Source organism: Tachypleus tridentatus, chromosome 6 (genome assembly GCF_004210375.1).
Source record: "Tachypleus tridentatus isolate NWPU-2018 chromosome 6, ASM421037v1, whole genome shotgun sequence".
NCBI classification, from domain to species: Eukaryota; Metazoa; Arthropoda; class Merostomata; order Xiphosura; family Limulidae; genus Tachypleus; species Tachypleus tridentatus.
In genome coordinates, this window is record NC_134830.1 from 44,049,850 (window position 1) to 44,066,456 (window position 16,607).

At 33.5% G+C, this 16,607-nt stretch overlaps 1 protein-coding gene across 5 annotated transcripts in view; it reads left to right on the forward strand.

The window, feature by feature from the left end:
* The window catches only part of LOC143252357 (uncharacterized), a 93,442-nt gene that overhangs the window by 54,806 nt on the left and 22,029 nt on the right, over nt 1-16,607 (forward strand). For 4 of the 5 annotated variants that reach the window (XM_076504350.1, XM_076504347.1, XM_076504348.1 and 1 more), the window contains exons 4-7: nt 7,418-7,595; nt 12,410-12,619; nt 14,132-14,225; nt 14,582-14,779. In XM_076504350.1, the coding sequence (XP_076360465.1) occupies nt 7,418-7,595; nt 12,410-12,619; nt 14,132-14,225; nt 14,582-14,779 (680 nt within the window). Of the gene's footprint in view, nt 1-7,417; nt 7,596-11,884; nt 11,933-12,409; nt 12,620-14,131; nt 14,226-14,581; nt 14,780-16,607 lie in introns of those variants that run through there. The other variant, XM_076504351.1, reaches the window with a different exon arrangement.

Below are 16,607 nucleotides of genomic sequence, written 5' to 3' on the forward strand. Positions count from 1 at the left end.
TCAGTTTTCTTGATCGTCTTCATTTCTGTAAAGTGTTAATACTTCAATCATTTTCTTATTAAAAGAAAACATCAGAAATTATGTCACTTACATTTCTCATTTCCCTTTGACCTAATTCAATAATTTTGCTTATACTGAATCATCTTCTTAAGAAATTCTGACCTCCAAAAGATAGAAGTCTTCAAATCTGCCATCTTCTCTACCCGTCACTTAATTATGTTCCAGGGTCGTCCACAGTCCGCTGACATCACTCGTTTGATCGAAGTAATTTCGTTTCTCTTGTCTTCCGAGTTGCGATTAATATCTGTTGTTGTTTTTTTGAATCGGAAATCTTTACTAGCTTATAATAATAAGTATTACTTAAAATATTTATTATTTTTAAAAGATTCGCACTTGAACTTAAGAAACTTAAATTATTTCATTTGTTTTTTAATTCCTTATTTCTAGTACTATGCTGACAAAATATAAACTTGCTAATCTTTTAGAGTTGAGTTAGATTTTATTCATTTTCTACTTTCGGCTTGGTTGTTGTTAAACGCAATGCTACACAACTGGCTATCTACGCTCTGCCCACAATGAGTATCGCTTTCAGCGGTACAGCGGAATGTCTGCGGATTTAAAACGCTAGAAAGTGAGATTCAATACCCGTGATGGGCAGAGAACAGACAGCCTATTGCGTAGCTTTGTGTTTATCTAGAAACAAACAACTAATAACGAAATTCGATTTTTAGCTTCATAAACGTAAGACGTACAGTCGAACCACTTGGGACCTGCTATTTTCTGTTGTTCTTTATAGTATTGTCAAGTAGAGGTCGACAGTTACTATTTGTCTATATAACCTATGGTAGTTAGCCTTATGTATAATCATTCTAGCAGGTTCATTAATTTGTGACGCTCTATACCTAACATATTACGCGTAATAAAATAGTTACCAGTTTAACATGTTATATAAATAAGAATTATATACATGTATACAGATACGTTTTCAAACGAAAAAAACATGCCACCATTTGTTTTTTGCACTTCTTCAGACCATAATATTAAACATTTTTTCTTTTTTTAATTACTATATGTTTCCAACCATTCAGTATAGGTGCCTAAAATCGTAAATTAGGCTAAAACGTAAAATACGTTTACCAACTAGAACAATAAAATATTACATCATTTCCGTTATTGTAGTAGTGGACCGATCACTTTCTTCTATTTTAGGAGGGAGTGAAGAAAAAGTTGATACCATTACGAAGAAGGAAACAGAATAATAAGTGAAAATAGCAACAAACGAGGGCAGTTAATTTATACATTTCTTGTAATCATAGATTTATTACTCCACTGTTTTATAACTGTTATACATTTCCAACTATCTGAAATAAGCCTAAAGTTATTGGTGGTACTGAACAAAATGCTGTGTTAATACGTTAGAAAGAGGAAAATAGAGTTGTGGAAAGAAGAAGAAGTGAAATAGCAAGAAACGAAGGTTCACACTTCTCGATATCATAATTCTAAACAGTCACTATTTTATAACGTACATTTATAAAGAGTTCAATAATCAAGAAAAAAACTGGCGATTATTCATCCACAAAGACAAGGTGTTTATACAAAATAAATGTTGTGTATATAAATATGTATTTCGTTTATAGCCATACAACAACTCTTCGTCCTGCTTAGTAGGTTTCCGTTTCATTCGTGTCCAGTTACATAATACAAGAACAGAATTGTTTAAAACACGCATCGTTTTCACATATATAGTGTTCCACTTAATAATGCTGCATGTGTGAAAAAATATCTTTGATGCATAGCGTACGTTTCACAATTCCTACGCGAGAGTAAAAAAAATTCAATCTTATTTAGAACTGAAGAGTATTTTAGTCAACAATTAAATTTATGATATACTTTGTAGACGAATAAAGACTGTACCATCAATGTTGTCTATGAAACTAACATTAAAGAAAGAACAGAATTTATTTACAGAAGATATAATAACTCTTTGCTTGTATATCTATTGATTTCTTGTTCCTTGACAAGATTAACATTCCCATGAACTACAATTTCAAGGAATTGCTTTATATATTGGATTATATTTACTTCATTAAATTATAACTTTATCACATATAAAGTTCAGACATCATCTGTTGGAAATATACTCATTTCACAACACTGTTATTTAATTTTTCACTTTGTTTTTGTGTTGTGTACACTATAGAGACACTGTGAAAAAATTATTAAGTTATGTTAATCTTGATATAAGCCTCAAACACAATGCTTGAATAAGTTATGCTATCTTATGGAAATATATATACATGGTAAAAGAATACAGCTGACATTTTAAAACTATCTATAGAGAAAGAAGTCAGACTTCCACAATTGACTGGATCCCTAGATAATTTTATTCATATCTTTATTAAATTAGTAAAAATAGTTCTAAGAAATGGACTAAAGAACGTAAAGACAAAAATAAACGGACGAGGGAATGTAAAAACAAATATTAGGTCTAAGGAAGGGATTAAGGAATGTAAAGACAAAAATCAGTACAATAAACGGACGAGGGAATGTAAAAACAAATATTAGGTCTAAGGAAGGGATTAAGGAATGTAAAGACAAAAATCAGTTCTGAAAAAAGTATTAATGAATACAAAAGCAAAAATCAGTTCTGAGGAAGGTATTAGTGAATACAAAAACAGAAATCAGTTCAAATTAAGGTATTAGCGAATACAAAAGTAAAAATCAGTTCTGAGGAAGGTATTAAGGAATATAAAGACAAAAATCAATTTATAAAAGAGTATCGCCTTGAAATTGAAAAAATTGTTATTTAATTTTTATATTCAGTATCCTTTTACACATTATTTAATTGTTATTTAATTTTTATTCTCAGTATCCTTTTACACATTATTTAATTGTTATTTAATTTTTATTCTCAGTATCCTTCTACACATTATTTAATTGTTATTTAATTTTTATTCTCAGTATCCTTCTACACATTATTTAATTGTTATTTAATTTTTATCCTTCTACATATTATTTAATTATTATTTAACTTTTATCCTTCTACACATTATTTAATTGTTATTTAATTTTTATCCTTCTACACATTATTTAATTGTTATTTAATTTTTATCCTTCTACACATTAGTTAATTGTTATTTAATTTTTATCCTTCTACACGTTATTTAATTGTTATTTAATTTTTATCCTTCTACACATTATTTAATTGTTATTTAACTTTTATCCTTCTACACATTATTTAATTGTTATTTAATTTTTATCCTTTTACACATTATTTAATTGTTATTTATTTTTTATCCTTCTACACATTATTTAATTGTTATTTAATTTTTATCCTTTTACACATTATTTGATTGTTATTTAATTTTTATCCTTCTACACATTAGTTAATTGTTATTTAATTTTTATCCTTCTACACATTATTTAATTGTTATTTAATTTTTATTCTTCTACACATTATTTAATTTTTATCCTTCTACACATTATATAATTGTTATTTAACTTTTATCCTTCTACACATTATTTAATTGTTATTTAATTTTTTTCCTTCTACACATTATTTAATTGTTATTTATTTTTTATCCTTCTACACATTATTTAATTGTTATTTAATTTTTATCCTTCTACACATTATTTAATCTCTTAAGTTATTTTAACAAAATCAAAGGAAATTTTATTTCGAAAACTGTGACGATCAATCATACTATTTGTTGATAAAAGAGTAGCTAAAGAGTTGGAGATGGTTGACGATGACCAGTTGCCTTCCACTTGTTGTCTTACACCGCTAAATTAGGGAACGACTAGCGGAGATAGCTCTCGTGTAGCTTTGCGCAAAATTAAAAAACAAACAAACAAACCAAACTTAATATCATCCTCCAAACAAAACACCTGTTTTCCTTTCTTGCTCATCGTATACCGCGAGGAACCGTCACATAATTAAAGCTGTAGTGTCGTGAGAACGAAACCAAGGACAACCACACTTTATGCACCTGATCGTTGTGTTCAGAGCCTGATGAAAGGCGCTACTGCAAAGTGTGTTGGACGTACCAAGGTTAAAACAACAAAGCTGGAAATGCTTCGGATCTTTACAATAAGACTTGCGTACCATCATAGTAACAAATTATCCCAAAGAAATTCTTCATATTTTTAGTAAATTTGTTTATTTTTAAGATATATATATATAATATTTATTATTATTATTTATCAAATTTCTTAAAAGTAATGTTTAAGAAGATACTAGCATAATGAACCGTCCATTATAAATTTTCTTAATATTGAATAAAGGCACGTTTGTATTATAAGGATTCGTCTAGTGCGCATTTATTTGGAGAATAAGAGAATAGACTATAGACACTGATAGGCTGTATTACTAGAAACACCATTTAATATCCGGTTGGATCGCTTTCCGTTAAATAACATACTGAATTTATCATCGCACGGATACCACCAGATTCTAAACCGTATTTCGTTGGAAAGTAATTAATTAGTGGAGAAGTATACTTTGGAACTGTTTTAGGAATTTTACGATGTGGAGTCTGGCTCACATGTTCGTTACAATGAAGCTGAATCAGATTACATTCTAGTGTCTGAGCTGGTAAAGAAAAGTGGATAAAGTCATTGTTATATTCTGCAATTAAATGTTCCCCATTTGTTCCCCATTTCATTATTGTCGTGAACTTATCTTTAAGTCCCCATTTCATCATTGTCGTGAACTTATCTTTAAGTCCCCATTTCATTATTGTCGTGAACTTATCTTTAAGTCCCCATTTCATTATTGTCGTGAACTTATCTTTAAGTCCCCATTTCATTATTGTCGTGAACTTATCCTTAAGTCCCCATTTCATTATTGTCGTGAACTTATCTTTAAGTACCCATTTCATTATTGTCGTGAACTTATCTTTAAGTCCCCATTTCATTATTGTCGTGAACTTATCTTTAAGTCCCCATTTCATTATTGTCGTGAACTTATCTTTAAGTCCCCATTTCATTATTGTCGTGAACTTATCTTTAAGTCCCCATTTCATTATTGTCGTGAACTTATCTTTAAGTCCCCATTTCATTATTGTCGTGAACTTATCTTTAAGTACCCATTTCATCATTGTCGTGAACTTATCTTTAAGTCCCCATTTCATTATTGTCGTGAACTTATCTTTAAGTCCCCATTTCATTATTGTCGTGAACTTATCTTTAAGTACCCATTTCATCATTGTCGTGAACTTATCTTTAAGTCCCCATTTCATTATTGTCGTGAACTTATCTTTAAGTCCCCATTTCATCATTGTCGTGAACTTATCTTTAAGTCCCCATTTCATCATTGTCGTGAACTTATCTTTAAGACCCCATTTCATCATTGTCGTGAACTTATCTTTGAGTGTTAAAATGTGAGTTTGTTTGTTTGAGATATTCATGCAAAGCTACACAAGGGTTATCTGTGCTAATCGCTCCTACTTTTCAATTGATAGACTAGATGCAAGATAGGTAGTCCATAGAATCCAGTGCTAACTCTTGAACTATTTCAGTCGAATAGTAAAATCTGACAGCCACATTTGTAACGCACCCATGTCTAAATACGATTTTTTTTTTCCGATAAAGAGACACAAAATATGAATCCTCAGTTCCATAGCATAGCCCGCTAATTATTAAACCACGTTTGGCTCAGCATCGTGAAATGGACAAGCCTAACAATATTGTTCAGCTGTACACTGGGTGGTTTTTTTCCTCTTAACAAAATAAAAAGGTCCAACTAGTCAATCAAAGTAAATACAACTACAAGCCTGCCGCTAAATGTACTTTTCCAGTCTATGACAACACTTGACAACCATAGATATTTCTCTAAATGACCAACACATCCCCTGTTAATTCCTAGTATTACAGACAGAATATATGCCCCTATGAGAGCTATTAGAAGGATACAGACTAACATGTCCCTTTGAAAAATCATAATAATTGTTACTCTTGCAGACTGGCATTATACACTATTGATCTGCAAGCACCTGAAAGTAATTGGAGTGTTTCAAAAATGTTAGAGGTTTCGAATATAGTGGTCAGTTTGTAAGCATTTACAATTAATTGACTGTGAAATATTAACAGTGATAAATAAGTTTTGAGACATATGAAAATATTAAAACAATAAAGAACTTTCAGTAGCACTCGTTTTTGAAAAACAAACTACATAGTAGTGCAACATTTCGATTTATATTCCTACAAAATCATTCACGAGGATGCAGAAGATGAATGGATTAAATGGTTAAAACGTTTTGTAAATGATTTTATAAATCATTTAAAATATTTTTATATCTTTCCACACTTAAATGAATTAATGAACTTAGGCCAAAGGGTTATGTTCATAGTTTAATATCTTGAAACAAAACGACTTGGGTCCTGCATGGCAATGTGGGTTAAAGCGTTCGACTCGTAATCTGAGAGATGCGGGTTCGAATCCCGGTCGCACGAAATATGCTCGCCCTTTCAGCCGTGAGGGTGTTATGATGTGACGGTCAATCCCGCTATTCGTTGCTAAAAGAGTAGCCCAAGAGTCAGCGGTGAGTGGTGATGATTAGCTGTCTTCCCTCTAGTCTTGCACTGCTGAATTAGGGACGACTAGCTCAGATAGCCTTCTTGTGGCTTTGCGCAAAATTAAAAAACAAACAAACAAACGAAACAACGCAATTAAGTCATTTAGCTGCACAATAAGTGCTTAAACATAGAATGATTTTGATATTTTCTTAATTTGTCACAGTTATGTACAATGTATTGTCAGTAAATTTGTACAGAGGTAAATATTTTATAAAGCAGTTACATTTTGACTTACTGACATTAAAAGCGTTTAATATTGTCAACTAGTACGTATTGTTTTGTCTCTTAGAATTGCTATAATACCAGTTACTACCAACAATATTTTAAATCTCATTATTAACTTTTTAATAAACGTCCAAGAACTGGATCGCTTTCGAGTAGTTCATTCCTGAAGAAGAACAGTCAAGTATTCTAAAAGCGCTAATGTTTTGGTATTTTTATGAAATTCATTACACCTCATCAACTTAGTGTTAGTTTTGGAGCAGTCAGTAACAAGCAAAAGTAATACTTACAGACTCGTTAAATTAAACCTTCAAGATTTGAGTAATATTCAGTTGAACAGTTTGCGAGGTCAGCTCCGAAACTCATCGCGGTATTGAACTAATGAACAAAATAATATGTAAATATTATTTATAAATCGAAATTTAAAGAGTTATTAGGTTGATTAAAGTAGGTTTTATTTCTTCTCCTCTATTCTTACTTTTGATGTTAACGTACAAATGTAATTTGTTTCAACTTTAGTTCCTGTTTTAATGTAAGTTATTGATAATACTATAAAAATTGATTCCTCATAAACACATGTTTCAGACTAGCTAAACCCTACGTTAACCTCGTTCTGTAGGGCCACCCAGCGATTAAATTTAGCAGTCAAGAAGAAAAGAAGACATTGCGGCGACTGTGAGTCAGACACGTCCGTGTTTCAGACAAATTTCTCCATCATCATCAGGACAACCCCTCCTCCAGCTCCCCCTGCATTATTACGAGTCGCAAATCGAAGGGATGGATTCGGTGTTGGCAAGGTAATTTGGTGTTTTCATCACGTTTTGCTGTGTTATCAATATCAAATCTTAGTGTCATATAACCTCTTGATTGCTGATATTAGCTGAATAGAATAACGGCTTTGCATGTCTGTCAGTCAGCTAAAAACACAGACTAAGCATTATTGGATTAATGGCTACGTTTGAGCTTAAAGACACACTAAGCAGTTAGCATGGAGTTGAACTTTATTTAAAATAACAACCTGCACAATGATCTTCTAACAGAGAATGTTTTAATTGTTCTTGGTTTTGTGTTCTTCTTGAATCGGCGTTTCAGTAATTTTATTTATAACTTTATTTATTTTTTTAATAGAAATTTTATTACTAACTGTTAAGTTTAGTTATTTCGTACTATTCAGTTATATTTCAACACGGCAGGCAGGGAATATGCTGCTAAGGTCTTGTGTAAAAACATATATAATTACTCCAGAACGTAATTTGTATACAAAACACCATTAGAATGACCACCAACAAATCCATATTTACACATTAAAAAAAAGCTCGATACATTTCCTATAATAGCACCTACACCCTTGTGCAAATTAATTGTAACAAATGGTTATTTTACAACATTTTCAGCATGGCGGCCGGTGTAGACTCGCTGATTTCCTTTAATAGTCATTTTTTTCACACAGACGGCGTCATTAACTGTGTTTTGCAGTACGGTCGATCTATTTTTTGGGATATATAACGAAATTTTGAGGAATATTACGTCATTTGAAATTGCGTTAGAAGGGCAAGGAGACCAGTAAAAAAAAAAACTTCTTACCAACTCAATAAAGAAAAAACGGTATCAATGGGGTCTGAAATACAAGAACTGGACGCAAGAACAATGGAGGAAGGTGTTATTCAGTGACGAGACTCATTTCTTCGTGCAGGGTCAAAGAAGTCTGCATGTTTGCAGATCTCCAGGTGAGAAACTTCGAGAACCAAATCAATCAGTTTGTAAAACATCCCTTGAAGAAGATGTTTTGGGTTTTTTTCAGCTACTATGACGTCGGAGGACCACAGTACATCAAAGTTTTGCAGAGAAGAGTCGTTCCAGAATTGAAAAAGAGATTTCCAGATGGATTTGGCATTTTTCAGCAAGATCTGGCTCTGTGCCACACATCGAAACTTGTGAAAAATTTTATGACTACAACGCGAATAAAGGTGCTGGACTGGCCTGAAAACTCTCCGGACTTAAATCCTATTGAAAATCTTTGGGTGATTTGTAAAGAAAGACTTAGGGGAAAAGACTGTACTACGAAAGATAAGCTAATTGAGGCCATAATTGAGGTGTGGTACCGCGATCCAAAAATGAGTAAAGATTGCAAATTAACTCGTGGACTCGATGCTAAAGAGGATTATTGGTCTTCTGAAAAATAAAGGCAGACGGTCATATCATGTATTAATTTGTGAGTAATATTTGGATTCTCAGAAATAAAACGCAAAAAAATTGAAAAAATCGTAATTTTCCGTCTTGTTTCAATTAATTTGCACAATGGTATAAGTCTGTCATATAATTAGTATATGACTTTTGCCATGGCACACGTATGTTTTATTTGCGATTAATAAAGATCTCTTATAAAAAAATTAACTTATGATAAAGTTTTTAACATTACTGTCATTAAAATTTCAGATAATATACGTAAAAAATGTCGATTTTCTTCTAATTTCTACTAACAATAAATTATTTGCTCTTATATAAAACTACTAGTTTATATGTTTTTAATAAACTGAAATGATTCATATCCCTAGTGGCTTGGAGCGTTTATCTCGTTACAAATTAAACCTGTTTTTTATGTAAACAAATAGGGTCAAATTGTTATTAATATTCTCTTGGGTTTAAGAGAACAACATAGATTTTATCCTACTGAAATCAGTATATACATTTTAGTTTCTCATTGAAACAAAGTATTTTTTAAAACAAAATCATAGATTTTTGTCAGATTGAGCACTTTATTTGCCAATAACGAAAACAACAGAATGTGTAAATTTGTGAAACCAAGATCAGTTGTTATCGATATTACTAGAAAGGTTTGTTTGTGTGCTTTTTTGAATTTCGCACAAAGCTACTCGAGGGCTATCTGCGCTAACCGTCCATAATTTAGCAGTGTAAGACTAAAGGGAAGGCAGCTAGTCATCACCACCCACCGCCAACTCTCGGGCTACTCTTTTAACAACGAATAGTGGGATTGACCGTCACATTATACCCCCACACACACACAGCTGAAAGGGCGAGCATGTTTAGTGCGACGGGGATTCAAACCCGCGACCCTCAGATTACGAGCCGAACGCCTTAACCCATCTGGCCATGCCGGTCCTGTTAGAAAGGAATTATAATACTTTACGCTGGAAGAAAATGTCACTGATTTTCATCCCTTCTTGAAAGAGAAACAATGTGTTCAAAATTTAAACATTCAAAACTCCGAATCTCAAATTTTATATTACGGGCACAGACAGCTCATTGTGTGGCTTTGTGCTTAATTCTAAACAAACAAATTAACAACGGCTGGTACTGTTTCCGTAAGGTATACGCTTTACGTTCGTTGTATAAATGAACTAGCAACTTCTTTATAAATGTTTCTCTACTTGTATCACGGGCGACTAAATAAAAAACAAGTCACGATAGCTGTTTATCCGAAGTGAAAGAAATGTAGTTAAATCTGATAGGTAGTTACACCGGCGACTAGATAGTTGAGCATTTCCCCGCAACGCTACAATAGCTTTGGGGAATCACCTTAGGCAAGGTCAAAGTAATTTCGGTAGACATTAATGAAAACAGCTTGGCACGTGAAATTATACACATCGGACCAATGTAGCAGTGAATCGTCTATTGCTGGGTGGATTTTTTTTTTTTTTTTTTTTTTTACGTTTCGGATCGTGGTTTTGAATACAGAATTATTTTTAGATGTTAAAAAACATTCGTTTTTAATTAGATAGAGTCTGTTGCACAACAGCATAATCATGTCTCTTTCAGATGTTCACGCTGTGAAAATAACGACTTGAAGATTTTGTGTTTTTAAGTTTCGCGTGCAATCTGAGAGACTCTTTGACCTCCGGAATTTACTAAGTTATGAATAAAGGCAAAGAAATATACTGACTTGTCGATTTTTCTCGTAACTTTAATGGTTTAAGTTTCACTAAGTAAACGGTGTATTTAATATCTGTCACAATATTTTTACAAGTTTCTTAAAACGAGTTAAAAATTCGTGAAATTTTCAAATTAAATATAGTAAAATAGTTTAACTCCACTGCTTGATAAAGTTTCATCAAATATCGTCATTTTAACATTATTTTACAAGTATTTACATTCCAAAACACATTTGATAGATTAAATCCAGGACTCGTACGCTGCTTGAGGCACACGTGTACAATTCGATAACATTCACTTATGCGTTGTTCTGTTGTTATGTATTGTAATTTTAGCTCGCAGCTTTCAGTACCATTCAATTATGGTTGCTCGTGCACCTGTCTCTCAGGATGTTTCATGTACAGCATATAAGTTTAGCGTAAACTTTCCTAGAAGAATGTGCCATAGTTAACTGCGTAAATTAGTTTAGAACTTCCGCAATGTTATTTCATAAAGGCGTGGCATCATTCATTTCACAACTGATTTACCTCATTTCGTTTCTCTACTAACTATTATTGAGCTACGAATACCGAATAAACATTAAATTTGTGGAAATAGACACCCTTTGTGGCTTATAACATCATGTAAACAAGTAAAAACATTTATTTGTCATATAAATACACATAGACATAATACGTATAACATGTTAAGTGTTTTTTTTTAATTAATAATTTGTAAATAGGTGGAATATGAAATGCATTAAAGCAGTAAACATATTTAATTAGAAACAAGATTTCTCATCGTCTTTTTAATTTAACATGTTAAATACTGTGTGGAATATATATTAACCTTGTCGCAGTTTAATTATCTAAAATCTATAGATACTTCAGTAAAATGTCGTTAATACGGTTTTTAAAAAAATAGATGTTTGCAAGAGTTCAGCCAACCTAATGAGGTTAATTTTTAAATTCTTTCCTTTATTAATGTAATAAGCTGATTACTATAAATATATGTATTTGTTTTTATAACTCAGTTCGAGATTTGATTTTAATGCACTATTAAAATTTTCCGGCTATACTCGCTTTTATTGTCCTAAATTTCTATTCAGTGGAGCCCGTCTAAGCGGCCACCCCTTGAAAGTGGTCATTCAATCACAGTCCCTTTTTTGTTTACATAATTCCTAATTATGTACAGTGGAACCTCTCTAATCAGACCAGTTTGTGTCAGTCCCGAAGGTGGCTGCTTTAGAGGGGTTCCACTCTATGTATATATCCTTTATCCGTCATTATTTATCTGTTTTAGTTCTATTTAAGTTTCAAAATATTTATTTTATTTATCTTCCACTATCTGTCTAATATTTCAATCCACCTACCTTTCTACCTCATTATCTTTACCTATGTGTTAATTACAATTAATGTGTGACAAAACAAATTCCTCAAAAATACAGTGATATACATATATATCCAAGTAATATATCTTGAGAAATACTATTCAGTATAAATATCAGTTGCTATGCTTTCTTTGTTTGGGGTTTTGCTAACTATTTCAGAAATAAATGGATGTACTGGGTATTGTGTTTTGAAATGTAATTTGTTCTAGATTTAGTTCGATTAAAAAACAAAATGAAACTTGTGGAAACAGATTTAGCATCAAAATCATTTTAGTTTCAGGAAGAGTTGAGTTTATATATTTTCAATGTTACGTTTAGCGTTTTCAATTTACTTTATGACGTGACTCCTAGGTTAAAGTCATGCTTCGTGTTTGTCCCGTGTCCTTGAACATCGATGGATGTGGGTCGGCGTCACTTTTATCTGTCGACGTAAAGAAAAAGCAAGCAATTCTTTATGACCCAACTTCTTGTGGAACGACAAGTCCGGTCGACCGTCGAGTAGGTGTGGCAGCACCGAAAATGTACGCCTTTGATGCCGTTTTCCCTCAGGACGCCACTCAGGTATCTTAATTTACAGTGTTATGCAAAATCAGAATGAAAGGATATTAGGTGCAACTTAGGAATTAAACCAATTACTTCAAAATCTGAATGTGTAATAAAAATCGCTAAAACTCATACTAACAAAGAGAGAAATATATACATGGTTAACGTTTTGTTTTTGAGTTATGATAACACTCATGTAGCCAAATTTTATTTTTGTTCCCTTAATAGAAGTGACTTTAACAGTGCCTGTGTATTTTTACATTGTGACGTTTTTTGTTTCTTTTTTGGAATTTCGCGCAAAGCTACACGTGAGCACGTGAGCACATGCACTAGTTGTTCCAAATTTAGCAGGGAAAGACAGGAGGGAGGCAGCTAGTCATCACCATCACCACCCACCGCCAACTCTTGGGCCACTCTGTTACCAACGAATAGTGGGATTGACCGTTACACAATAGCGCCCACACGGCTGAAAGGATGGGAATGTTTGATGTGACGGGGATTCGAACCCGCGACCCTCAGATTACGAGTCAAGCACCCTAACCAGCTGGCCATGCCTGGCCGAAACGTATTTTGTTGGCTCGCTACAACCAAATGGCAATATATAAACTGATACGAAACAGATCATATTTTTCATTTTTTAGTCCAAATATAGGTTTTATACGCTTTGCCAAAAAACAACAACAACAGACAAACAAACAAGCAAAAAGGCATAGATCTGAACAACTTTACACAAATGTATTACAAACGCTGGTCGACTATCTTATAAAGGTTAAACAACAATGTTAAACATTGATATGTGAACAGTACTTATGTCTTTTGATTGGTTGCATAAAAGCACGTGCTTAAAATACATATCATGTGGGATATCTATACTCACCCCTCTTACAAATTAGGTTTTCCTGCATGGTATTATTACATCTTTCATTAAATTTTAAGTAACAAAAACGAAATAAAGTTAAGCGAAGCTTTTTTGATTTTTGAATTTCGCGCAAAGCTACACGAGGACTATCTGCGCTAGCCGTCCCTAATTTAGCAGTGTAAGACTAGAGGGAAGGCAGCTACTCATCCCCACCCATTGCCAACTCTTGGGTTACTTTTTATACCAACGAATAGTGGGATTGGCCTACGTAATAACTCCCTCACGTCTGAAAGGGAAAGCATGTTTGGTGCGACTGGGATTCGAACCCACGACCCTCAGATGACGAGTCGAACACCTTAACCCACCTGGCCTTAAGTAAAGGAGTTAATAATATTCAGTTCACGATATGCGAACAAGGTATTAAATATTTTTATTCAAGTTTTATTTCAGAGTTACGTACAGATTTACAGACGTTTTGTTATTTTTCCCCTAAATTGTATTGGAAATTGAAGATCAAAAGGCTCTTATGAAAAATGTTTACCATTTTAATTTTAATTTCTGGAAATAGAACTATTTTAAACTTTGTATTCGCACAACTAGCAATCAGTGTAATTTTCACAAATTGATAAACTGGTTTACTTTTCTAAATGTTTATAATATTTTTTCTGAAGGCTGAGGTGACCTCGACATCTCTGACTGACGTTATTCAAGCTGTTGTCAACGGAATGGATGGTTGCCTACTTGCGTTTGGTCATCCAAAACTTGGTAATTATCGTCATCGATCAGATATTTTTCGACAGGGGAACAAAAACAACCTAAATTTTAATTAATGGATGATAAAGTTTTTTTTTAATTTTTGTTACGGTTAATTAAGCCGACAAGGAATTTTTTTTTATGTTTGAAAGAATGCAATTTTTTTTCGTTATAGAGTAATTTCGCGTACGCCATGTCTACGGCCTGTTAATGAAAACCTGTTAATACAGTGACGTGAACAAATTTAGTAGAACTAGAGTGGAAATAAAACGTTTCGTATAAAGCTAAAGAACTCTATGCCTGCTCGAATTCCATAATGCTATCAGTTGTTTGATAGGTGCATGGTAACGAACTGATTCTACACGCAGGTAAAACCTACACCATGATCGGGGAGTGTTCATCTGTCCAAGACCTGGGAGCCACGCCCTGTGCAATTTCTTGGCTTTTCAAGCTGATATCAGAGCAGAAAGAAAATACTGGAGCCAGATTCTCTGTCCGTGCTTCGGCAGTTGAAATAACGGGGAAAAATGAAAAGATTAGAGACTTACTCTGTGATTTTGCTGTTGGTAAGATATTACAGTTTCCCTGTAAGATCTTCTAATGCATAATTCTGTTATAAATAAAGATAAACCTTCTTTTCACAGTTATTAACATATTCTCTTTATTCTACACGATAATTCTTCTGATTTTCCTATTAAAAGCATTACTCTTATTTATTTCTTTAATCAAAACATAGTATGGTCTGATAAACATACAAATTGTATTGTATTCATAACATACCATTCAGAGTAGCTCCATTACTCATTCTTTACATCTTCAGGAAAAAGCAATTGGAGAGCTGAGCAAGACAGCTGATTGGTGGTTCTAAATGGTTATTTAGAGAGCTGAGCAAGACAGCTGATTGGTGGTTCTAAATGGTTATTTAGAGAGCTGAGCAAGACAGCTGATTGGTGACTCTAAATGGTTATTTAGAGAGCTGAGCAAGACAGCTGATTGGTGACTCTAAATGGTTATTTAGAGAGCTGAGCAAGACAGCTGATTGGTGATTCTAAATGGTTGTTCAGAGAGTTGATCAAGGCAGCTGATTGGTGATTTTAAATGGTTAGTTAGAGAGCTGAGCAAGACAGCTGATTGGTGATTCTAAATGGTTATTTAGAGAGTTGATCAAGGCAGCTGATTGGTGATTTTAAATACTTAGTTAGAGAGTTGATCAAGGCAGCTGATTGGTGATTTTAAATGGTTATTTAGAGAGTTGATAAAGGCAGCTGATTGGTGATTCTAAATGGTTATTTCGAGAGCTGAGCAAGACAGCTGATTGGTGATTCTAAATGGTTATTTCGAGAGCTGAGCAAGACAGCTGATTGGTGACCCTAAAGGGTTATTTTAAAGAGTTTAGCAAGACAGCTGATTGGTGACTCTAAATGGATATTTAGAGAGTTGATCAAGGCAGCTGATTGGTGATTCTAAATGGTTATTTTAAAGAGTTTAGCAAGGCAGCTGATTGGTGACCCTAAATGGTTATTTAGAGAGTTGATCAAGGCAGCTGATTGGTGACCCTAAAGGGTTATTTTAAAGAGTTTAGCAAGACAGCTGATTGGTGACTCTAAATGATTATTTAGAGAGTTGAGAAAAACAGCTGATTGGTGACTCTGAAGGGTTATTTAGAGAGTTGAGCAAGACAGCTGATTGGTGACTCTAAATGATTATTTAGAGAGTTGAGAAAAACAGCTGATTGGTGACTCTAAAGGGTTATTTTAGATAGTTCAGCAAGACAGCTGATTGGTAACTCTGAAGGGTTATTTAGAGAGTTGAGCAAGACAGCTGATTGGTGACTCTAAATGGTTATTTATCATCTGTGATAATAGTTTGTAGATCAAATCACATAGCTGGAACTTTCGTAGCCTGTGGCTATAGAAGTTGAAATCTTAGAGTCTCTTGTCACAAATCAGTTATAGTGTGGTGATTTGCAAATGTAGACGACGCTTAATGTTATCCACTTGTGGGATGATTACATTTCAGGAGTTATTGTATCTTTATTCCGCAATTACAAATACAAGCAAGTGAGTGGACGGTAAGGAAAGAAATAACAGGGTAATCACAGATAACTTCTAACGGCACATCAGAAGTTTAGAAGAAAGGTTTAATGTTTGTCACGGTAAATCATCGACTAATACAGTGGCCCTTTGTAGCTGAATTAGAAACTTCCATTAGAACTGTATACAAAATAATTCACACGGTTTTAAGTCAACAACAACGACACAAGAGCACCTGTGCAGAAGCGTATCCATGCCCGGCATGGCCAAGCGCGTTAAGGCGTTCGACTCGTAATCCGAGGGTCGCGGGTTCGAATCCCGTTCGCACCAAACATGCTCGCCCTTTCAGCCGTGGGGGCGT